The following is a 26,759-nucleotide window of genomic DNA, read 5'->3' as shown; positions in this document are numbered from 1 at the left end:
AATTACTCCATTAAGGGAGACGCAAATTTAATCGTGATGGGAAACTGGAATTCGATAGTGAAAGGAAGAGAAGGTAAAATTGTAGGCGAGTATGGACTGGAAAAAGAATGAAAGAGGAAGCCATCTGATAGAGTTCTGCACTGAGTATAATTTCATCATCATTAACATGTGATTTAAGAATGATGAAAGAAGGCTGTATGCATGGAAGAGACCTGGAGACACCTGAAGGTTCTATATTGATTATCTAATGGTAAGACAGATTTATCTAATGGTAATACAGATTTCGGAACCAGATTTTACATTTTAAGCCATTTCCAGGGGGAAGATGTGGACTAACCACAATTTATCAGTTATGACTCGCAGATTAAACCAAAGGAAACTGTTAGGAAATTAAGGGGGGTAGGACGTCAAACGGGTGTCTTTGAGCAGGAGAGACACCACAGGATATTTTAATTTCCCACTGTCTATACTTTTACGAATAAATTCATAAAACTTTGTCAGCTCGACCAGGAAGGATCAGGATTCACAATCATAGCAGTGGAAGTTCGAAAAAATAACGAAATAATTTTTTGTACATGTGATAGTTCATTTTTTCACATCTATTGGCTGCATTTGTTGCTATAGGTACACGTTTCTTCATAAGTAAGAAAGATTCTTCAATGAATTTTGCACAGCATACGAACCATACTTACAGGTGCATGAAACTCTAGAAATTATTTAATTTATGAGAAAAAAAATGAATGTGATTTTACATTTTAAACTTCATGTTTAGAAAAAACACAAATTTTATAGTTAATTATCTCGATTTTTACCGCAGTTTTTAATAGATTTGGGAAATTCTAGAGTTTCATACACCTGTAAGTACGGTTTGTACACTGTGCAAAATTCATCGAAGAATCTCCCTTACTTATGAAGAAACTTGTACCTATAGCAACAAATGCAGCCAATGGTAAGTGAAAAAAGGTGAACCTGTAACCCGGAAGGTGTACACGATCAAAGGCAGAGCCGTGTGTGAAAGCACCCACGTGATTTACCAACTGACCTGCCTACACTGTGATGCATTCTATGTGGGAATGACCAGCAACAAATTGTCCATTCGCATGAATGGACACAGGCAGACAGTGTTTGTTGGTAATGAGGATCACCCTGTGGCTAAACATGCCTTGGTGCACGGCCAGCACATCTTGGCACAGTGTTACACCATCCGGGTTATCTGGATACTTCCCACCAACACTAACCTATCCGAACTCTGGAGATGGGAACTTGCTCTTCAATATATCCTCTCTTCCCGTTACCCACCAGGCCTCTATCTCCGCTAATTTCAAGTTGCCGCCACTCATACCTCACCTGTCATTCAACATCATCTTTGCCTCTTCACTTCCGCCTCGACTGAGATCTCTACCCAAACTCTTTGTCTTTAAATATGTCTGCTTGTGTCTGTGTATGTGAGGATGGATGTGTGTGTGCGCGCGTGCGAGTGTATACCCGTCCTTTTTTCCCCCTAAGGTAAGTCTTTCCACTCCCGGGATTGGAATGACTCCTTACACACTACCTTAAAACCCACATCCTTTCGTCTTTCCCTCTTTCCTGATGAGGCAACAGTTTGTTGCGAAAGCTTGAATTTTGTGTGTGTGTGTGTGTGTGTGTTTGTGTGTCTATCGACCTGCCTTAGATTTTTAAACTTCCACCACTATAAGCGTAAATCCTGAATCCTTTCTGGTCATTCTAACAAAGTTTTATGAATTTAGTTTTAAAATTATAGACAGTGGAAATTAAAAATTCCTGTGGTGTCTCTCCTGCTCCAAGTCATCCCGTTTGGCGTACTACGCCCCTTAAGGAGTTGGGATGTGTGTAAGCTGAAAGAACCAGAGGTGGTTGCAAGTTTCAGACGGAGCACTGGGCAACAACTGACTACAACAGGGGAAAGGAATACAGTGAAAGACGAATGTGTAGCTTTGACAGATGAAACAGTGAAGACAGCAGAGGATCAAATATGTAAAACAATAAGGCCTAGTAGAAATCCACAATACATATTGAATTCAATTCATGAAAGGAGAAATACAAAAATGCAGCAAATGAAGCAGGTGAAAGAATACACACATCTAAAAAAAAATAGATTGACATGATGCACAAAATGGCTAAGCAGGAATTACTATAGGACAAATATAAGGATGTAGAAGTATATAGAGGGTCTATACAAGGGAGACATTACAGGAAATTTTATAGAAATGGAAGAGGACATAGGTGAAGACAAGATGGGAGATGACATACTGCGAGAAGAACTTTATAGAGCTGTGTAAGATCTACGTTGAAACAAGGCCCTGGGAATAGACAACATTCCGTCAGACCTATTGATAACCTCGGGAGAGCTTGCCACGACAAAACTCTTCCATATGGTGTGCAAGATATAAGAGACAGCCAAGTATCTTCAGGCTTAAAGAGGAATGCAGTAATTCCAATTAAAAGAAAGCTGGTGCTGACAGGTGTGAATATTACCAAACTATCAGTTTAATTCTTTACAGAAGAATGGGAAAACTGGTAGGAGCTGACCTTGGGGAAGATCAGTTTGGATTCTGGAGAAATGTGGGCAGATGCGAGGCAATACTGACCCTACAACTTGTCTTAGAAGTTTTGTTAAGGAAAGCCAGATCTACATTTATAGCAATTTTAGATCTAGAGAAAGCTTTTGATAATGTTGACAGGAACACAGTACTCTCTGAAATTCTGAAGTAGCAGGGATAAAATACAGGAAGCAAAACGCTATTTACAAGTCGTACAACAACCAGACTGCAGTGATAAGAGTCTTGGGGCATGAAAAGAAAGCAGTGATTGAGAAGGAGTGAACAGGGTTGTAGCCTACTGCCGATGTTGTTCAATCTGTATACTGAGCAAGCAAGTGAAGCAAATTAAAGAAAAATTTGGAGAAGGAATTAAAGTTCAATGTGAGGAAAACAAATTGCAGGATTGGTCCATGACATTGTAATTCTGTCAGAGACACCAAAAGATAAAGGAAAAGCAACTGAACAGAATGGACGTGTCTTGAAAGGCAGGTATAAGATGAACGTCAACAAAAGCAAACCAAGGATAATGGAATCTATTCGAATTAATTCAGGTGATGCTGAAGGAATTAGATTAGGAAATCAGACACTAAAAGTAGTAGATGAGTTTTGCTATTTGGGCAGTAAAATAACTGACGATGGCCAAAGTAGAGGAGATAAAATTTAGATTGGCAATGGCAAGTAGAAATTTTCTGAAGGAAAGTCATTTTTGTTAACATCGAATATCGAAGTAAGTGTTAGAAAGTCTTATCTGAAAGTATTTGTATGCAATGTGGCCATGTATTAAAGTAAATCACGGATGACAAACAGTTAGACAAGAAGAGCTTTTGAAATGTGGTGCTACAGAAGACTGCTGAAGATTATATGGATAGATCACATAACCAATGAGGCGGTACTGCACAGAATTCAAGAGAAAAGAAATATGTGGCACAACCTGACCGGAAGAAGGGATTAATTGACAGGACACATTCTAAGTCATTAAAGAGAATCACTAATTTAGTACTGGAGGGAAGCGCGGGGGTAAAAATCTTAGATCGAGACCAAGAGATGAATACAGTACGCATATTATGAAGGATCTACGTTACAGAAGTTATTCAGATAAGCAGCAGCTTGTGCAGCATAGAGTAGCATGTAGAGCTGCATCAAATCAGTCTTCACACTGGAAACACCACCAAAATGTGATTACTGCTTAAAAGTACAAGTCCCCAACAGTGGGATCGACTTTTTGAAACCACCTATACTGCTACATAGGTTAAAATCCCACGAATCTTACACTGCAACCATTCACCCTGATGGGCTTTTGTTTGCAAATCATTGATAAAAATATTCAAAGTTTTGCACGATGCTCATTAGTGTTAAAGTTGTAATACGTGGACTGGTTGTGTGGTTTAATGAACAGGGTAAGGACTTCACATGCAGAAGGTTGTGGGTTCAAATCTTGTCATAGGCATTAAATTTTATTTTATTTTTAAATCTTGATCAAAATGACTGATCTTTATTTATATTCAATTAATTTATTTAAATGTACTTTTTATTTCCATTCCTCTGTCACATCATTTTAATCATAATATTAACCTCTTCATTTGCTCTCGTTTTTCTTCCTATCACTCTCTTTCCACTTGAAATCTTTGTTCATGTGTTCTTAATTAATTTTGTGTGTTGATTTTGGTATAATTTCTTTTGTTTTTATCATCCTATTTGTTTCAAGTTCATGCACTTATTGTACCTATTCCTCATTTTGCTTGAATTTCATTTTACTTATAAACACTTCCTTCATTTAGATCTTCATCTGAGTTATTTTTTCCATAGTGCGATAGAAATTTAGACTCCTTTTTAAATGTTTGTGAGATTACCGTGCAAAAAAATTGCACATCTTGTAATGAAAAATACATTTTTCACATCATTGCACAGTCAATGTAAATAGCTTGGTTTGTATCTTGTTTTTTAACCGAGGGATCAGAATTTTCAAATAAGTGAATATTATAATAGATAAATATAATTAAATTCACATTAGCAAAAATTCCAAGAAGAGAATGAATGATATAAAGAAAAAATGAAATAGTTATATGGTGATTAAAATGGCATGACAAAGGAGTAGAATCGCTCAACTGTCATCCTCCCAACGGATAAAGGCTCCACAACTGTGGTACTTGACCGTGTGGAGTATGTGGTAGAAGGACTGCGTCAACTCTCAGACACCTCAACCTACAAAGCTGTTACCCAGGATCCCATTCCCTCCATCCAGACAGAGATGGGCAAACGTATCTGCTCCAGTGATGAATCCCTCAGCAATTACACCAATAACCTGACCAGTGCTTTCCTCTCCCCCAACTATCCTGCAGACCTTGTCCACAAACAGATCTCCCGAGCAATACATTCCTCCCCGTCCAACAACAATGTTCCTACCCCCAGACCACACAGAAGCATCCCCCTTGTCACCCAATATTATCCTGGCCTCTAATACATCAACAAATTACTCCGCCAGGGATATAACTTTTCTCAAGTCAAGCCCTGAAATGAGATCATCCCTTGACAATATTCTCCCCACACCACCCAGAGTTGCCTTTCGTCGCCCCCCCCTTACCTCCGTAACATTCTTGTCAAACCCTACAATATTCCCAGACCACCTTCTCTACCCAGTGGTTCCTACCCCTGTAACTGACCCCGCTGCAAAACCTGCCCCATGCACCCCCCCCCACAACCACCTACACCAGCCCCCCTACTGGTAAAACATACACAATTCAAGGCAGGGCCACATGTGAAACAACACATGTCATCTATCAGCTGACATGCCTGCACTGCACAGCCTTTTACATCGGTATGACGACAACTAAACTGGCTGAGCGCACGAACAGGCACAGACGAACTGTCCGCCTACGAGATGTCTAATACCCAGTAGCAGAGCATGCCCTCCAGCATAATTCTAGGGACCTAGGAACCTGCTACAACGTACGTGCCATTTGGCTTCTCCCACCCAACACCAGTCCCTCAGAAATGCGGAGATGGGAACTTGCACTCCAACACATCCTTTCATCCCGCCATCCCCCTGGACTGAACCTACGTTAACCAACCTCACTCCCATTTACTCTTCAGTCTTGTCCTTTTTCCCCTCTCCTCTTTGGCCATTCACGCATCTTTTCATCCTACATAGTTGTGTTTATCTTTAAACTATATACCTCTTTACTTCTGCATGCATCCTCTTTATATCTTTGGTTTCCCCCTGACAACCATGCCCCCATCCTTGCTACCCTCGCTGTTTACCTTTCCCTGTTGCTTCGTAACCTGGGTTGTGAGTAACTGAATCCACTTTCCCTTCTTCCCTGTTTCCCCCTCTCTCCTCCCTGATGAAGGAACAAAGTTCCGAAAGCTAGGAATGTAAATTTTCTGTTCTGTTTTGTGTATCTATCGGCTGTACTGAGCTGAGGTAAGTACTGGCCAGCCCCTCTATCTCTATGTTAGAAATAAAATATTACATTTAAACCAATTAATACAAATAATGATAAAAATCATTTCAATAAAGATTTAAAAATAAGATGATTTCATGCACCTGATGAGACTTGAGCCCACAACCTCTTCTATGTGAAACCCTTATCCCATCCATCATGCCACGCAACCCATCTTCATAATGGAACTTTTTTGATCTACTTAGTGCCATGCAAAATTTCAAAAATTGTTTGTCAATTACTTGCAAATATGGGCCCACCAGGGTGAATGGTGATACATGGGATCTTAAACCTCATCACCATATATTTGGTTTCAAAAAGTTGATTCCACTGCTGGGGACCTCTCCTTGTTGCAATATTACCACTGTCAGCATGTCACATTAGAACTACCGTATTTACTCGAACCTAAGCCGCACTTTTTTTCCGGTTTTTGCAATCCAAAAAACCGCCTGTGGCTTAGAATTGAGTGCAAAGCAAGTGGAAGTTCTGAAAAATATTGGTAGGTGCCGCCACAACGAACTGCCGTCGAATATACGTACCTCTACACAGGCATGGTTTGTAGGCACAAAGATAAATACTGGCGGCAAAACCTCTGCGTCAGTAAATAAATTTAAAAAACAAAGGTGGAAGACAAGCTTTTTTTCTCCGCCCCGAGTTTCGACCAGCGCATTTTCATACTTTATCCAACGAAGTAAATACAAATTCATCTTCGAATGTAGCAGAATTTCAATGTACTATGAAAATCCGACCGGCAAGACTGTTTGTGATGTTTGGCAATATGGCCAACTCCACGTTCTGAAATTTTTCCTACCTGTGACAAGTGATGGTTGCTAATAGGAACTTTTATGAATTGTGAACCATATGCAGTATTCTCTTCACCATAAGAATAATATGAATATAAACATTTTGCCATGTTTTCTTTCATGTTTGCTGCTATCTCATTTAAATCCTGCCTGCCTAATAAACTACGAAACTAGAGTGAGACAACAGCAAACGCGGAAGAATATACGTATCGGGTCATGTTTATATTCGTATTAAGTGATACAGTCAGAAGTGAAGCACGGCAGCTGACTAGATTTTCAAATCTAAGATGACTAATTTCTGTGCAGAATTTGATGTACTAAAGAAGCGTCCGCAAAGATTTTCAAACGGAGAAAAATTTTCGCCTAACTCTCGTTCAGAACATGTTCTATCATACGCAGACTATTATTTGGTTCTTGTTGGTCATTATCAAAGAAAGCAGCAGTGTAAGTAAAAACAAATAGCAGTCTCTTGCCATTGTTTCGCTAATGAGACTATTCCTCTCTTTTTTTTTATTGTTAGCGGCAGTAGCGCGCACAAAAGTAAGCCATGCTGCGATCGGCGACAGACCGTAAACACGCACTATCAGAATGCAACAAACAATGCATGACACAGTACAGTAATGCATTTTCAGCTTAGTGACGTAAACACCTATAACTGCACTTATCAGATCGAAGCAAAATAAGCAATAGATTCAAACCAGACGTAGCACATGAAAAAGGAAGGGTACCCATATAAATACGGACGGAGCGCCTGACGCATAGCAATGGCTACCTGGTAAAGCTTAACTGTTAAGCTTAAGACTCTAACCAAACTACTGTAGCTGTATTGTCATTCATTCGACCTAAATTGTCTCTCATATTACAATGGACCAACTTTGATTCGATTTGGAGGTGCGGCCTAAAACTTTTCTCTCCCCTTGAATTTTGAGTCTCAAATTTCAGGTGCGGCTTAGATTCGGGAAATTTTATTTCCTTTATTTCGAGTCTCATTTTTCAGGTTCGGCTTAGATTCGAGTGCGGCTTAGATTCGAGTAAATACGGTAGTAAAAAATATGTAGATTTGGGCGCTGTTAAAATCTTATTACTCCAAACATTTGATTGGAGTTCAATTGTTTGCTTCCAGATACAAAGAACCTGTCGCATCAGCCCTGTGTATATTTTGTGAGTCTTGGATGCTTAGCTGTTGAGCACTGAAGGTCTGTATCGCAGATGTATATGGCCTGCATATCTGCCGTGCAACACGTTAGGAAGTGCTCATTCAATGCAATACACTTGTAAAGAATATAAATGTGTTATACAACAGACATGTACTATTCTTTAACCACTGACATGTGAGTATCATTTTTAGGTATAAAGAGAAACAGATGCATGAACTGCCTTATTTCAAAGCAATTCCTTGCACACCATTCTCTCTCTCTCTCTCTCTCTCTCTCTCTCTCTCTCTCTCACACACACACACACACACACACACACACACACACACACACACAACACACAACACACCACTATTTAGAAATGATGTAACATACCAGCTGGGATTTGTTATGACGTCATCCACAACTGTTCCTGGTGGAGGATTTCCTTGTTTCAGGAACAACCTTGTATTTATTCTTTTTGTCACTATGATTACAGCCAGCTTGAAAGTTGCAGAACCATATACTTCCTGCAGCCTCTGCTTCAACAAGGCCACCTCATGTTCAAAAACGTAATGCAATTGTCCTTCTCCCACACCATCACGATACAGAAATATTCGCTGTGGGAGAGAACCCTGGTTCACTTGCTGGTATTTCCGCAAAGCTTCTGTAATTCACAAAGGAAGAAAAGCGCTATAACAAAAGCAAGTGTGACAATTTAAAACCATTGATTCATTAATGTTTACTTTCTCAACATCATATGAGAAGAAAAAAGCAACCATGAATGCACATATCTACCTTACTGGTACAAATTAGATCTATTTTCATACCTGAATAGTATCTTAACTAAATGCAATACAGTGAAACCCCGCTTTTACTTAAAAAAAAAAAAGGGTGTGTAAAGAGCGGGAAAATGTAAAACGCGAGAAATAACATTTTAAGCTGTTAATGCTGTGTTTAGGATACCCCCTTGCATTTTTGCACTTCATGTATGATGTGTGTACGTAACAGGCATCAAAAGACTTATCAGGGACTTGCTTATTATGTAATAAAGGTTAATTATCTAATAAGAACAGTTTATGTAACTGGAACTGATAACTGTCTAGGAAGTAGGAACGTTTGACTCAATTTCATACATCATGTTTTTGAAAGCCTGCAGCTGCCATTCATTATTTAAATAATGAAATACTGCACTAGTTACGTATTTTGTCATGCTTAGCACGAAGTGTTTTGAGAATATTTTCTCACTGTCAAGTGCAAATCTAATATATAAAAATGAATCGCAAAATGTGTTGGTAAGCGCATAACTCAACAACGCCTCGACCAATTTGGCCAAATCTTTTTTTAAAATGTTCGTTGAAGTTCAAGGATGGTTTTTACGGCGAGAAAAATTAGAATTATTGCTGGAAAAACCCTAAAAATAGCCCTTTTCTTTTTCCTATACAAATGATTTGTAACTAAAACGTAGTCAATTTGAGCTTTATTGCTATGGTATAAAGTTCATATTAAATTACAAGCACACACTGTTGTCTAAGCAATGTAGGTGTGTTCCTAACGTCAAAGATCATATCTATCAAAACAATGTGCGTGTGTGCGTTGGAGCACAGAATACATAGTTGGAGAAGTTTAATATCGCGTTCCGAAACTCGCGTTTCTTTTGTATTAGTTTCGGCACGCGAGATAAAATGCATCAGTTTCCACGTCATTACATCAGTCAAACAAAAATCGCGTTACAATTCGTACGGCTTAAAAGGATTTGACTTCAAGTCATATAAAATGTAAAAAAAAAAAAAAGTTGTCTGTGACCTAATCTACTGAGTTTGCTTTTGTCAACTGATACACGAAACAAATTCGTGTTTTGTGCAGAGTGTTTACTTAGTTAGTGTTTGTTTAGTTCGTGATTAGTGAAAAACTAATTTATATTTCATATGCCTCCTATACGACGAAGCAATTTAGGTAGAAGAACCAGAAATGCTACAAACCAAGCTAATTACCGATCTAATCGTACGGCACAAGAACGTGACGACGGAAATGAATGTGAAAGAATTCGGATATCACAAACGCGTGAAGCGCGAGCGAGACATTCAACTAATAATCGCGCAAGTTTGAATCGAGCTGCTTTCAGTTACGATGTGTCAATTGACTACAGTAACTACCAATGTGTTGTTATTGGTTCTATGAACTCGGTTTGCTCACACTGTAAGGCATTAAAATACAAAAACGAAGCCAATGGATTGTGTTGCGCAAATGGTAAAGTGAAATTGATACCATTGGACCCACCACCAGAACCATTGTACTCATTGGTTTCAGGAATAGGAACAGATTCTATACACTTTTTGACACATATCCAACAATATAACAATTGCTTTCAAATGACTTCATTTGGGGCAACAAATGTAGTTCGGGAAAATTTTATGCCAACTTTCAAGGTATGTATTATAGCAGTTACTCATAATTATTTTAGCGAACAAAATTTTCTGTCACAAAAGTTAAGATGTGTCACTAATCTTCAATTTCTTAATCACTTATATATCACTTAGTCATCATATTATATGGTGATTCAGTTTCAGTGACACTTTTATTATATTTTATATTACATAGATATTAGTTCAAACTAAATATATACTTTTTAAGATCAAATATTATTTAAGTTTGATCACTGACAATCCATTAATTTATACCACACCATAACATTTTATTTTATTTACAGATACAAGGGCAAATATATCACAGAGTAGGTTCACTGTTACCAGTGTCAGATAGCGACAACAAATTCCTGCAAATTTATTTTATGGGCAATTCACCACAAGAAATTGATCTGCGTTGTGCACATAACAATTTAGTAAAGAGGTCTATTGTAGAACAATTACAAACTTTATTTCATCAACACAATCAATTGATTATATTGTTTAAAACTGCCCTGGATCTGATGCCATCCGATAATCACAAAATTGTAATCAGAGCTGATAAAACACCTGCAGGTCAACATACAAGACGTTTTAATGCACCAACTATTGATGAAGTTGCTATCGTTGTAGTTGGAGAAAACTTGGAATCCCGTGATATTGTTTTACATCGTCGGAATGATCAATTACAACGTATAAAGGAAACACACCGCTCATATGATGCACTGCAATATCCCATTATATTTTGGCAAGGTGAAGATGGCTACGATTTCTCAATAAAAATGATAAATCCCATTACAGGTAACTAAAATATTAATTTAGCTATGGCGATAATATCTCAGTCATTATATTATGTATTTTAATTTTATATTTGAATGTTATTAAAAGAAAATCTATTTACAGGTTCTGAAACCAACAAAAAAGTCAGTTCAATGAACTATTATTCATACCGCCTAATGATTCGGGAAAATGAAGAAAATTACATATTGAAATGTCGGCGATTATATCACAAATATGTTGTTGACATGTATGTAAAAATTGAAACGGAGAGATTAACATTCATCAGGTTGAATCAAACCAAACTCCGATCTGAAGAGTATATTCACCTTCGAGATGCGATTAATACTGATGGAAATGCACAGAATGTCGGTCGGATGACTATTCTTCCAGCAACATACATCGGAAGCCCTCGGCATATGCACGAATATGCTCAAGATGCCATGTCGTATGTTCGTCATTATGGTACAGCAGATTTGTTCATCACGTTTACATGCAATCCGCAATGGATAGAAATCAAGCAGGAGTTATTCCCTGGGCAATCACCCATTGATCGTCATGATATTACAGCCAGAGTCTTTAGACAAAAGTTGAAATCTTTAATGGATTTCATCGTAAAACATAATGTGTTTGGTGAGACACGCTGCTGGATGTATTCTGTGGAGTGGCAGAAACGAGGATTGCCACATGCACACATTTTGATTTGGTTGGTTGAAAAGATAAGGCCAAATGAAGTTGATGCAGTGATATCAGCTGAAATCCCTAATGTACAAGTAGATCCTGGATTGCATGAGGTAGTTATCAAAAACATGATACATGGTCCCTGTGGAACTCTTAATCAAAATTCACCGTGTATGATGGATGGTAAATGTTCAAAACGATATCCACGGACATTAATATCGGAAACAATTACTGGTAATGACGGTTATCCATTGTATCGTCGCAGATCGACAGCAGACAATGGAAAATCAACAATTGTCAAATTAAATCAACAAGATATTGAAATAGATAATCGTTGGATTGTTCCATATTCACCCATTTTATCAAAGACATTCAAAGCACACATCAACGTTGAATCTTGCCATTCAGTGAAATCTATTAAATACATTTGCAAATATGTAACCAAAGGGAGTGATATGGCTGTGATTGGAATTGGTGCAGAGAATTCCAATGATGAAGTTACCCAATACCAAATGGGCCGCTATGTCAGTAGTAATGAAGCAGTTTGGCGAATATTTTCTTTTCCTATTCATGAGAGACACCCTTCTGTTGTTCACTTAGCTGTGCATGTAGAAAATGGACAAAGAGTGTATTTTACAGCACAGAACGCAGTACAAAGAGCTGCTCAGCCACCATCTACTACATTAACCAGTTTTTTTGAGACATGCCAAAACTATCATTTCGCACAAACATTGCTATATTCCGAAATGCCAAAATATTATACCTGGAATCAATCCTCAAGGAGATTTATACGACGGAAACAAGGAAAACCAGTTCCAGGATATACAGATGTATATTCCACCGATGCGATTGGCCGGATTTATTCAGTACATCCAAGCAATGATGAATGTTTTTATTTACGACTGCTATTAGTCAATGTACGTGGCCCAACATCATTCCAACAGTTACGAACTGTTCATGGTGAATTGTGTGGATCCTACAGAGAAGCCTGTCAACGTTTGCAATTGCTTGAAAATGACGCTCATTGGGAGCAAACTCTCAATGATGCTGTAATATCATCACACGCTCATCAAATACGAACATTGTTTTCTATAATCATATCTACATGCTTCCCATCAAACCCAATTGATTTGTGGATCAAGTACAAAGATTATATGTGTGATGATATTTTGTATCAAATACGGAATAAAATGGGAAATCCAAATATACAAATCAGTGAAGAAATTTACAATGAAGCATTGATTTCAATTGAGGACATGTGCTTTATAATGTCAAACAAACTATTAATTCAATTAGGCCTGACCGCGCCCAATCGTCCAATGCATGAGGCTTTTAACCAAGAGTTGCATCGAGAAAAACTGTATGATCTCAACGCTTTGAAAGAATTAATTCAAACAAATCTTCCACTGTTAACTGAACAACAGAAGTATGTATTTGAAACTCTTATGAAAGTAACAAATGATGAAACTGGAGGGATTTACTTCTTAGATGCACCTGGTGGTACAGGAAAAACTTTTTTGATTTTATTAATATTAGCAACAATTCGCTCACAAAATAAAATTGCACTTGCATTCGCTTCGTCGGGAATCGCAGCAACTTTGCTTGAAGGTGGTCGAACAGCCCATTCAGCACTAAAATTGCCATTAAATATGCAAAGCAATGAAACTCCAACCTGCAACGTTTCGAAGAACTCTGCAATGGCAAAGGTTTTGCAGCAATGTAAATTGATTGTTTGGGATGAATGCACGATGGCACATAAAAAATCTTTGGAGGCTTTAGACAGAACCTTAAAAGATCTACGGAGCAATAATAACCGATTTGGTGGTGCAATGATTTTATTAGCAGGAGATTTTCGTCAAACATTGCCAGTGATTCCACGATCAACGCCAGCTGATGAACTCAATGCATGTCTAAAGTCCTCCAATTTGTGGAAACATGTCAAAGTACTTCATTTAAGCAAGAATATGCGTGTCGAGTTGCAAAATGACCAATCTGGAAACATTCTCTAAACAACTCATTGACATTGGTAATGGCAAATTTCCTATAGACATGTTGACTGGCTGCATTAACTTTCCTCAAAGTTTTTGTCAGTTAACTCGATCAAAAGATGAACTTATTCAGAAGGTGTTTCCAGATGTTTCTCAAAATTACAGAAACCATGATTGGTTGAGCGAACGAGCTATACTGGCTGCAAAAAACATAGATGTAAATGAATTAAATTTCAAAATTCAAGAACAAATTACAGGCGAATTGAGGATATATAAATCAGTTGATTCGGCTACTAATCAAGATGATTTAGTCAACTATCCACCGGAATTTTTAAACTCGCTGGATTTGCCAGGATTGCCACCTCACAATCTTCAATTAAAGGTTGGATCGGTGGTTATAATGTTGCGAAATATCAACCAACCGCGTCTTTGCAACGGTACACGGTTAGCGATAAAAAAATTACTAAACAATGTGATAGAAGCAACTATACACAAAGGAAAGTATAAAGGAGAAGATGTTCTCATACCGCGCATCCCAATGATTCCGACTGATGTGCCATTTGAGTTTAAACGACTACAGTTTCCAGTGCAGCTTGCTTTTGCTATGACTATAAACAAGTCCCAGGGGCAATCATTAAGTGTTTGTGGTATTAATCTAGAAAACCCATGTTTCTCACATGGTCAATTGTATGTTGCCTGTTCCCGTGTTGGAAAACCATCAGATTTGTTTATCTATGCGCCAGGTAATCAAACAAAAAACATCGTATACCACAAAGCACTACAATGATAATAATAATAATTATGATTCACATGATTAACAATAAAGCGATTACTTACTTTTAAATCCTTATATATGTTTTATTTAATTATTTTTTATTCACAACGCCCCATCACCAGGGTGACGGTTCTGTTCAGGAGAATTTTTTTAAATACGTAGGCAAAAAAACTGCCATATTACAAATCTTTTTGACAGGACGAAGTCTGTCGGGTCAGCTAGTATGTACATACGTATTTTGTGTGGTGTTTGAATGTGTGTTATTCTGCGTCCCTTCCACTGTAGTCATCTTTTTGAGGTTATCAAGTACTGTGCCTCCTCAGGTATATGGAAACCCACACACATGAAAACTATCACATTACAAAAAATATGTAAGTAAATGCTGCATTTTATAACGAAAATAAATTCTCAAAACACGTTTTGCTCAGCATGAAAAAACTACATAACCAGCGCTGTGTTTAAACTGAAAATGTTACAGCAACACAAGGTGAATGACAGTGTCAACTAACGCCCCATCACGAAACTGTGTTTGTGCAGTAGACACAGTTTGGAAATTGTTGTAATTGGTCACGATATCTTTATTCGAACGAACCTAGTTACTCCAATCAGCCACCACATCAAGCACAGCTTGGCAGCGGTGGGAGATACAGCATTAATTGTCCCAAACAGATCATATCTACTGAGTAGATTGCACTGGTGTCAAGAAACTTAACCACGTAATATTTGTGAACACTACTGGACGGTCCGATTTTGCAATTCAGAATCCCAGAAAAACTGAAAAAAGGTCGATATCACAAGAACTATCATTCGACTACAATGGAATGTTAGTACAGAATTTCACTACAGTATTTTACTACTTACGAATGCAATCCACATCAACTTCAAGAAATTTGCATTCCACAGATAACATTTCTGTGTATTTGAAGTATCATTTCCAAACAAGGAATTACCAAACTTCATTTGTAAGAGCACTGCTTTCACAAATTTAATTGGTTAATATGTCTTATAATGTACAGTTTTACATATCCATTGAGATGTGTTAACTGGATCATGATTTGACAGTGATCAGCATGCACTTTAAATAGCTTACGACACCTTTTCAGAATTCGGCTAGTTTAAACAATCTGCAAGTGCTTCTTTTTCACCAAAACAAGACAAAACTTTGCAAATGTCACAAAACAATGTGTCTACTTCAGACACAGGGGGTCCTGCTACACGAATAAGGTCACAATGAAGTTCTTTTGTATCACATCTCCCGTAAACTCTCGTAACCGTGAAAAATTATTACATTTCCATGCAATGTTTCACATGAAATTCAGATACTATGTGGTGGAGATTCCCAATGAATTGTGGAACGAACTTATTTGTGATGTACATCAAACCCACATCAATAAACAGTATCACCTCCTCCTCCTCCTCCTCCTCCTCCTCTTACAGACTCATTGGACCATTTGAGTGACTCATTTTCTTGGGTTTTCTTTCCTAATTGTCCAGAGTTTTTTTTTTTCATTTTTTCTGTTTTTTGTTGTTCCTCACCTGTAAATATCCTTTTTATTATAGGATGCTATTTTCATAGCAAGCAGGGACAAAAGAATAATTGCTGCTGTTTGCTATTTGTCTGTTTTTGACTTAAACCTAATTATGTTTTTCAGTTTTTTAAAAATTTTCTGTTTTGCAAAGTGTCCAGTGTTACGTCTAGCTCTTTCACACACTCCCCGATTTCCTTCATCCATTCTACTTGTTGCTTCGCATTCCAAGTTTCAATATAATTTTTCTTGCTAAGCACGTTTCTGGTGTTCTCATGTGGGGGGGGGGGGGGGGGGGAAAGAGAGAGAGAGAGAGACTCATTTCTCCCGTGTAGTAGTTTCTATGGTCTCTTGTCCACTGCAAACCACTTCATTTGGCACTATCTGCCATTGTCCATCATCCTGACATTTCTTATTTAGGAATGTTACAGCTATTCTTCTCTCTAATTTCAGGATTTTGTCAATTCTGTTTTTCTGGGCAACTCAGAAAAGATTTTCACTCCACCAGTTTCAGTTTTGATTGCAAGGACATTTTTTTATTGAATGTAGGTCATGTTAATTTTTCAGCTTCAGAATTTTGTTAGTTATTTCTTGTCATGCAGATTTCTTGTCCAATTTGTATATTATAATTTCTCCGAAGTATTTAAATTGTTTCAGTAGTTTTACTTTCTTATTATTTGCTGTTATGTGGTTAATTACTAGTGGTCCGCTACCTTTACCTCAGTCTGTTTGAATGATATCTGGGTTCCCATTTTTTGATGCTATATTTTGTATGCTAGTTATTTGATTTCTGGTTTCTTGAATGTTATCAGTTAGTAAATCTAAGTTATCTGTGAATTCCAAGCAATTTAAGTTTATTTAATCTTTCTTGGTTCCAATTGTTACGTTTTTACGATTTTCCTTGTAACATCCCCATCACGCACTCCGTGCCCAACTGAAAAGTGATCTCCCAATGTTAACCCTGTTTTAACTGTAAGCATCTCAGATATTTTTCCTATAAACTTTACTTTACATCTGTTGTTTATCCGAGTAAAGTAGATCATTTTATTCATTTGGAATAAAGACCAAAATAATTAGTATTTTCATCAATAAAGATCTGTAGAAACAATCATAAGCTTTTTTGAAGGCCACGGAGGTCTGACTTCTTGTTTTGCCTCCTCCTTTGGGACTGATCCATTACCAATTTCTAAATGACTGTGTTTTTTGGGCTGCTTCTCCAGAGTCTAGACCACCTTGATATTCTGTTATTGATATTAGACGTGAATGTATACACAAAACCACACCCCATAACGCGCACACCACAAGCACTCTTTGCCAGCAAAGAGTGCCATACAACACTTAGTCCGAAAATGGTGTCAGAAAATATCTGTTTTGAACAAGTCAAAAAACATTCCAAAATGTGCCTGAAAATCTGAAAATATCGCTGCAGTTTATCAGAAAATGCTTCAGAGTCCTACCAAATCAACCAACACCTGTTACAAGAGACCAGCATATCAAGTCAATCATATGGACGAATGCTCGAATTGGGACCTGCACATGTATCCTTGCCAAACGTTTGTTGTTCATGCATTAAAACCAGCAGATGCTCCTCAGTGCCTCCAGTTTTGTGAATGGCTGTTCACTGAGATAACAATCAATGGCTTGGATATGGATCTGTTCTTTACGTCTGATGGAGACTGGTTTCACCCGAGTGATTGTGTTAACACTCACTATCACAGGTTCTGGGCAACAGAGAAGCCGCGTAACTTCACCAGATGCTGACTTTCGCACATTACATGTCAACATTTTGAAACCATTTGTGGCGTTAACGGAAGAGGAAAAGACCTACAGTTACTTCCAACAGGACGGAGCAACTTCTCAAACAGCTGAAGAAGAGGAAACCAGATGTCTCTAGAGGCACATCCAAACTAGAAGAGAAACGCTTAGGATACATTGCAAGACACAGTACCATCACTGGAACAATAGCACAAGGAGCAATGGGGGGGAATCGCCAGGGATGACTAAAGATGTCAGCAGCACAGTAGATTATGAATGATGTGGTATGCACAGCATATGCAGACATTAAGAGTGAACTGGTGTGCTGCTGCAAACCAACATGAAAGCTGAACATTAAAGAAAAAGAAGTGGTACTGATCCAGGTGGTTGGCAGCTTTTGTTTTAGACAAACGTCTGACAATCAGAAAAATCAGGAATCTGTATCTTAGCACAACTACAAGGACTACCTTAATCTGGTCCTGCAACCAATGCCAATTTCTGTCTCTCCCTTATCCGAAGTTGTTGGCACCTTAGCAATCCACAAAATGTCCATCACCTCACTCTCGTGTGAACAACAGATCTAAGTACAGTCGAAATTTTAATGCCCTTGATCCAAGTCACAGAATTCCATGTGATGTACATTCCATTTTATTCCAGTGCATCATGAATGTTAAGTAATAACTGGAGCATGGGAAGTCTCATTGCTGTCTCCATTCACTGAAACTAAATGACAGATGTAGGAAAGAGAGAAAGAGAAAGAGAGAGAGAGAGAGAGAGAGAGAGAGAGAGAGAGTGTGTGTGTGTGTGTGTGTGTCACAACTTCAAATGCTGTGGGAAAACTAAAATTGCAGATCGATTAGTTATGAAAAGCGAAAAGTTATAACAGGAATTTGAGCCAATGATGGAGTGGCAGGATAGTAATTAGGCCAGTTCTGGAGTCAGCCAAGCATCGGTCATTGACTTTCATGCTGAGTGGACTTATTCATACACCTTCCACAACACACCCTTCTGGGTGACAAAATCAGAGCAGTTACCAGGAAGAGCTGCACTTTGACCTGCTGGCAATTATGATGACAAGTCATTGTCTTCTTTGCAGATAATTTGGCCTGACACACTAACACCGTGGCTACCTCCCAGTCAGTGAGCCGCCTATGAGCACTCAGGCAGCAGGGTCACTATGTGATGTCACAACACTGTTGCTCTGTGCCAATAACACAGAGACAACCACCACCATCCACCACAAACTGCTGCCTACTGCCTAAGCACCAAGGAATTGGAGCAGCCCTCACCCCGTACTTTGTCGCTGTCTCTGAAGTATGGCGTGGGGGGCAAAAAAAAAAAAAAAAAAAAAAAAAAAAAAAAAAAAAAAAAAAAAAAAAAAAAAAAAGGCATCACTGCCCTGACTGGAGTATCAATGGAAGGTCTCTAACACTCTGGGCACTGGAGGCTAACGCAGCCTGATGTCCTCACAGCAACTTCTGTTGGTCACAATGTCTCCAACGGGAATCTGGGAATATGGCCATGCTGCTGCTGCTGCTGCTACACCACCAACAGCAACAGGGGTATGCAGTCAGTAGCTGGGGGGGGGGGGGCATACACTGTATTCACCTCACTCGCTGTCCAACCCAATATTGTAAACAAGCTACAATAACAAGTTACTGTAATTCAGTCTGGATCTCCTTCAGCTTCATATCTCATCCTTCTTCAGTACAGAATCCTAGCCCATACTAAGCAATCATTAACATGTTATAGTTACATCCATTTATGGGTTGCACACCATGTTACACAAAATTGTGCGCATCAAAGAGAATGTTGTTGTTACTGGCTATGATGCTCATAGATGACCGATTTCCTGCCACATTTTATGGCTGAAGCAAATGAACCTTCTCCTTAAACAGTTTTTTAATTGTAATTCATTTTTGTTATATCCTAACTTTGGTCCAGTTAGCATCTTATTTTTTTTTTTATTTTTGTAAGGAATACTAAAGATAAGTGCCGTGACAGTATGTTGGAAGGGTTGTGTCTCCTACCCTGTTATGCTTTGTAACAGACAGTAATGCTTTGTGGTTCAGCAGAATGGAAAGGCAAGGAGTCTCGCAAATTCTGTCGCCAAAAATTCTTTCTATAGTCATTTTTACTGCCTTTACACCTTTGAAATGAGCTCTGTTGTTCTAATTCAACAACTGCATAAACATTAAAGTTGAACACAGGTACTTACTTATGATATTGGTTGTCATTTCATTTGACAGCTCTTCACCCGAAGCATGTGGTGCAACTGCACTGAAGTATTTAGACATTTGTTTGTCCAAGGAAGCCACTAGAGCTCCATATGAGCGTGATCTGTTTGTCGTGTCGTGACAAACATCAAATCCAATAGTCATCATACCCTAAAAATATTTGACAAATATGAAGACAAAACCATATTGTAACTTGATTTCACATAGGTTTTTAAATTAACCAACAACTCTGATATTTAAAAAAAAATGTCATTAAAGCACAAGTGATCATTGTGTATAATGCACTAAGGACTTCTAATCTGAAGACATTAGTGTATGCTTACAAAAACAGTGACTAGATCTTTTTCAGCAAGAAAATTATTAAAATTAGGTGCGACAATCTCCCACGTCCTGTGATTGCAATACCCCAAAAAATTCTTACCCATGCCAAATACACATAATAAACTAAAATTCCACAACATCCTACAAGAGAAACAGCCAATAAAGATATTTCTAAGTTTGCAAAACTTCAGATAGAAAGTGTAAGAGCAGAAATAATTTGACAGGTCAGTAAATAATAGATCAAATCTGTCATTATCACTCGTGCTCTAACAGTATGTTTATGACTCCGTTTGTAATTACCACTAGGACAGAAGGAACTACATAAAATGGGACATGCACACAGAATCGCCAATAAATGAGCTTGGCAGTCTGAACAAGGCTGACAAAATGAACTGCTGTATCTGACAGGGTTAGGCCACCATAGGAGGAGATTAGATGGCAGATAACCTTTTATCACAGCCTTTACTAGTTAACAAGAGGTCACTACAGTGAAGACACCTGTGGCATATACTACATAGTGCACTACGTAGTGCTGCAACATGCTGGCATTGGAAGTGATTCTAGCGAAATAATCATTTAGGGGGGCAGAATTTACAATCTTGCCTACAGATCCTTCTCTTCATAGCTATCAAAACTGGCACAGGAGTATTTGTTGCAGAATATGGTAACTAAGAACTTTTCTCAGTTTAAAAACTGGCACAGGAGTATATGTTGCAGAATATGGTAACTAAGAATTTTTCTCAGTTTAAAGACTGACTTATTTAATACCAGACTGCTTTATGGGAAATCATTCTACTGGAGTTGTTATGCCCCAGCCTTCCTATAACTTGTGAACTACCATTCCCAGCCATTTTAGAATGAAATCTATAATGCTATGCAACTTGGCATTTCTCACACCCAAAAAATATTTCTTAATGTGAGGAAAAGTTTTGATTGGGGATCAAACACCAAATATTTGAATTTCTATGTGACAGTTATCCACAATGCCACCAAGTGCCACACATTACACACAAATTAGTCTCAGCTGTGTTTAAACTTTTAACATCCACAAACACGCAACATGACATGAGAAAATAGAAGAAGACTTTTATACAGGATAGAAATAATGTAAGAAGGTAAACAGGTAACTAGCATGCTCCGCCAATTCAAAACACTATTTAACGACTCCTCAAGATCAGAATACACAAGCTCAAATGGACTAGAAAGGCTACATTCCTTTAACAGAAAGGAAGAGATCATTGTTAAAAACTACTATATATTCTGCAACTGATTTAGTAGTGAATTTCCAGACATTATAACTGAAACCGAAATATGAATGAATGAATGAATGAATGAAGCTACTTCAACAACAGTATCAAGGATAGAAATTACACTTTCATATTTGAATTATCATCACACTGTCTTGATTACTGAACAATAAATGCATACTCACACTGAGAGGTATCTCTACAGTCCAGGGTACACCACCAAGTTTACAATTTATCTGAATTGCAACTTTGGTTGCAATTGACATCACACCTTTCGATGCCAAATTTTTGGCCAGTATTACTTGTGTCGGAACTGAAAAAATACAGTACACAGTAGATACACAGTTCTGGCACTACAGCTGTGCTCTTCAAAAAAAGGCAATCTTATTTTAGCAATATTTATTAATGACTTAAATAAACCATTAACTTTTCTTTAGTATTCAGTGGAAGTGACTGACATGACCAGGAAGAACATACTTAGGCAATATAATGCCACAAATTTTTATTTGCAAAACACGGCAATTATCAAAAGTTATCCATATAAACAACAGAAATGCATCTTCTCTCTGAAAATATTCCTTTTTATTCTATACAGCAAACTGTGACAAACATCCACAAATTAGTTTCTTGAAAAGCATTGGACGACATTTAATGCACATAACCCATTTTTGAAAACTGGATGGATAAAAAAAATATCTACTCACTAAGTGGTGGCAGGAGAACATACTTATAAAAGTTAAGCAAATGCATGAGATTTTGGAGCCACTTCCATGATGTTTTGTCAGTAATTTGTCTTGCTTACTGCTGTATCTTCCACCTTTAAGTTCTCAGACTTACAAATCTTACCTGATGCATCTTCAACAATCAGTCTTTCCCCCTCATACACTCAAGCAAGCCTCCCCTGACGTAGGAATCTGCACAACTTTTCTGTAACTGTTGTCAGTCCTTTTCCTTTATCCTTCAACCTTTTGACCAGAAGGAGCTTCTGGCTCCAAAAGCTTGCACATTTCCTGAACTTGTATGCAGGTTTCCTTCTGCCATCACTTCGGTGGGTAGTTTTTTTATCTATCTAATTATATTCCATGACATTTATTGCTATTTTCCTACATAATACCATCATTTGTCTCCATATGTAAAGGTTCCTATACCATCATTTGTCTCCATATGTAAAGGTTCCTATACCATCATTTGTCTCCATATGTAAAGGTTCCCAAAAAAATATGCTCCTTTAAGTCCTGTAAACGAGTGTGCAATCCATGCGCATATTTTAGCTTTCAGATATTTTGTATGTTAATATACTTGACAGATCCTGTCCACAGAAATCCGTTTGGTTTTCGTTTGATGTGAGATTAGTAAATGAAGAGGAAACAGCAAAATCACTAAATGCAAACATGGGTCAAGTGTAGACTACTTCCCAACTTTTATCAGACAGCTCTGCACACACGTGACTGACAGCATGGGTGCACCAGAAAATTTTTTTCAGGTAGCATCTGGCTGGCTGTTTGTTGTTCCTGCTGATACAGCTAAGAGACGCACTTCAAGTAGCCGGAAACCGGAGAAGGTACTGCCCACACACGACTCAAGTGCACATATGCATGAGCCCACTGGCAAATGCTCAAAGGAACTGAATGAAAACAGTAGTGACGTTATGGTCACTGGAAGCAGTTTGTTATGAAGTATTGTATAGTCTTTGTCCTAAATCCTTTGACTCATTTTGCTGTTGCAGGGTGTATACATGGATAAAGAAAAAAAATTCCCGGATTTTTCCCGGATTTCCCGGTTTAAAATTCGCTTTCTCCCAGGTGAAAATACACTTTTTCCATGTTAAGTGACAGTATACTTTCCATCGGAACTGTAAAACTTATCAATCCTTTGCATGTTTACGGTTTTATACACCGGTGTAGAATTTCACAGCACTTTAGAAAACGCAACTCGGGAAAAACACGTTTTGGAAAGATCTTTGATGTGCAGTAACATGTACGCTGCATATTCTCGTATTTTTTAAATTCAAATTCCACTAAACAAAGCAAGTTACTTTTCCGAAGCATCGGAATCAAGATTGCAATGCACCTTTGTAAGCCAGTCGTGGCTCACGTCACATGAACTCGGCATCAGACAACAGTGGACATTCAGAGCATAGGACACATGATGTAGTCAGCCAATAGCAACATCAATGTTCAGTAGTGGAAACACAAACAGGAGAAGTTAATGGTTTAGATAAGATACATAGCGTCACTACAAGAACAGTAAAGCTTTCACATATATTATTGGTCTGTAAGATTAATAAGCTGCAAGAGAAGCTAAGGTCTCACATATAATGTTGATCTGTATTACAAATGTTACACTTTTAAGATACATCACACAAATGTGCCGGTAAAATTTTTAATAATGACATAAATGTCTGACCTTCCGAGCTCAAAATTCTTCTAACTGGCTCACCATCAAAGAGTTGATTTTTATATGAGAGACAAACGCTCTGAGATTTAAGAAACTCATCGTACATTCTCGCACATACTTCATCTTGCGTAAAAGGGAATTGACTTTGAAATTAACGCTTTTCAAACCGCCATTCGCAGTATTTTCCAGCGACCTGTTAGAAACATGTTTGTTCCAACAGTTACCAGGGAGTGGCACATAGGCGTCACTGCGCTTGTACAGCTACAATGACGTAGGAAGCCCGTATGTTCATACATGTAAAACATTAAACAATCTTACATTATGTCATAAAAGAAACAAGACATTAGAGATACTCTAAGAGCATCAGATTTTTGTGAACCAAACTAAAATGCATGATAAGGCTTAAAGTTGAAAGTAGCCAATAGTGTTGAATTAAACACTTTGTTTAAAATAAATTGACTGCCTCAGTGGAAAAGATTAATGAAAGCCAAATTTCTGTAGCAAACCGACAAAAAACATTGTTCTGCAAGGTGATTAATGCTAATAACAAATTTTAGCCTTCCATAATTATGTGAATGTATTGTAATTCACTTGGTAGCTACTGGCCACAGAAATCCATTCTGTTTTTATTTGATGCGAGAGCAGTGAACGAGGAGGAAACAGCAAAATTATTAAACATAAACACAGGACAGGTGGAGACTATCCACCTCCCCACTACAACTCAAGACTGCCCTGCGCATCAGCCCTGGATTTACAATATTTCCGAACCGGGGCACTACTAGATAGGGTTTTTCCCGGATTTCCCAGTTGTCCCGGGGCATATACACCCGGCACATAATGGGGAGAGAGAGAGAGAGAGAGAGAGAGAGAGAGAGAGAGAGAGAGAGAGAGAGAGAGAGAGAAGCAGTATGTCCAATATGTAACAACGTAAATAAACTCACCTGCTCTGTCAATGCAACACTTTTTTTTAATTGCACCATAACGATCTGTTCTGTTATTTGTTACAACACACAAAATCAGCTGCGGATTTCTTGAGTTTATTACATGCTCTAGAGCTTCCACATATGTGCCCTGGCGATCATCTGGTATTTCTTGGCTGCAGGGAAAAAAAAGCATGTAATGAATTTACAAACAACAGTAATTACTCTAATATCAGCAGAGATCGTGTGAACAATAATATGAAAAAAGAAACCTTCATGTGTGCATTTCTTATGTACTTTACACATTCCACATCATAACGGTTACCGTGAGATTGATCCATGTAACACGTAACTAACTAACGAACTAAAGTTTTCTACTTCCATATCACACAATACTGCAGATTACAACTCTTCCAACCTTACCTGCCTTTCAAACACAACTACTAATGTTTTTTCAACTAACAGAGCTATACACAGAACTGAATCTGACCAAACTTCGAATGCCCCAAACTTTGTTTGGTGTGTTTTGGAGTAGTGCTTATGCAATAACCCAGGTTGCAAAAATTACGATATGTTCATAGGGGTGAAATGAGAAGATATTAACAAGATTATTCAAATAAAAAGCAGACTGTTTTAAAAAGTGATAAATCTGCAGCCTGATATTTCAGATCCTTTGATTGCCAACAGATTATGCCACCATCGAAGCCAAAAATTCTATCAACTTCTGTAAATACTGCCCACATCCCCCCATATTTAAATGTACGAAAATTTATCCTCTGATAAATAATGATCAAGTAATTTGAAGCCGCATAAAATGAAAATGCCATTAAAAGGATGGGTTGTGAGTAGAAGCAAGAAATGTATCTCAGTTTTAAGTCAACGAAATTCTTAATCTACGTGTTGGGATTACTTTTCTTCTTCTTCTTCTTCTTCTTCTTCTTCTTCTTCTTCTTCTTCTTCTTCTTCACATCAACATCAGAACTCAAAATTTGTATTGTTCAGTTTTATACCAACAATAAATCAAACAAGATGAACTAAAATATCCCCGCATTCTTACAATACTCGGGGCCAGTTTAACAGTGACCAAGTCACTGCTTGGGGCACCAAGCTGAGAGAGGCATCAGTGGCACCAAAATGGAAGATTTGTATACAGTGCTTATCACAATTAGAAGCAAAAACTGAACTGACATGGGTCGAAGTGTCCCACGGAAGGAGGTGGGGATCAAATAATAAGCTGTTTCTATGGAAAAATGTTCTTGAACCAGCCATGACTATAAAACACAAGAGGTGGATGGGACACACAAGTTAACAATAAATTTACATTCACACAGCTAACAAATAGCTTCTGGCATACTTTCTACTTCAACTACTCTCCTGAATTACGACTTACTTTAATTACTGTAATAAGCAGTTGTCATGTAACTGACTTCTTTCTTTACACACACTTCTTCCTGTTTCTTTTGTCATTCAATTGTTTATTTTTGTCCCTAATCCGATGCGATCGTGATCTCCATGTTTGATGATCTCCCCCGAATCAGTCATCCAACCAACGAAGTTTAACCAAAATGGTAAGTTTCACGGAATGCACTTTTAACAATCTAGCTATATTGTGTTGTACAAGAATTTCATCCCGCATTACTCAGCCTTATTTTCTACAATCACGTGAAAATAAGTACACACAAATTCAATGCTGTCACAGAGGCTTGAGAATCATTATGAAAATCTCATTACTATGGCATTAAGTGTTCAGCACACAAGTTGAGTGGTCATTTTCAAGCATTTGGAACAGTAAG

General features: G+C 37.9%; 1 protein-coding gene across 2 annotated transcripts in view; it reads right to left on the bottom strand.

The window, feature by feature from the left end:
- The window catches only part of LOC126259211 (piwi-like protein Siwi), a 151,100-nt gene that overhangs the window by 8,506 nt on the left and 115,835 nt on the right, over positions 1–26,759 (bottom strand). For both annotated transcript variants that reach the window (XM_049955808.1, XM_049955807.1), the window contains exons 12-15: positions 24,988–25,142; positions 21,835–21,962; positions 20,063–20,231; positions 8,334–8,604 (exon numbers count right to left, since the gene is read on the bottom strand). In XM_049955808.1, coding sequence (XP_049811765.1) covers positions 8,334–8,604; positions 20,063–20,231; positions 21,835–21,962; positions 24,988–25,142 — 723 coding nt within the window. The remainder of the gene's footprint in view (positions 1–8,333; positions 8,605–20,062; positions 20,232–21,834; positions 21,963–24,987; positions 25,143–26,759) is intronic.

The sequence above is a fragment of the Schistocerca nitens genome, chromosome 5, assembly GCF_023898315.1.
Source record: "Schistocerca nitens isolate TAMUIC-IGC-003100 chromosome 5, iqSchNite1.1, whole genome shotgun sequence".
NCBI classification, from domain to species: Eukaryota; Metazoa; Arthropoda; class Insecta; order Orthoptera; family Acrididae; genus Schistocerca; species Schistocerca nitens.
This window is presented reverse-complemented; position numbering and strand designations above follow the sequence as displayed.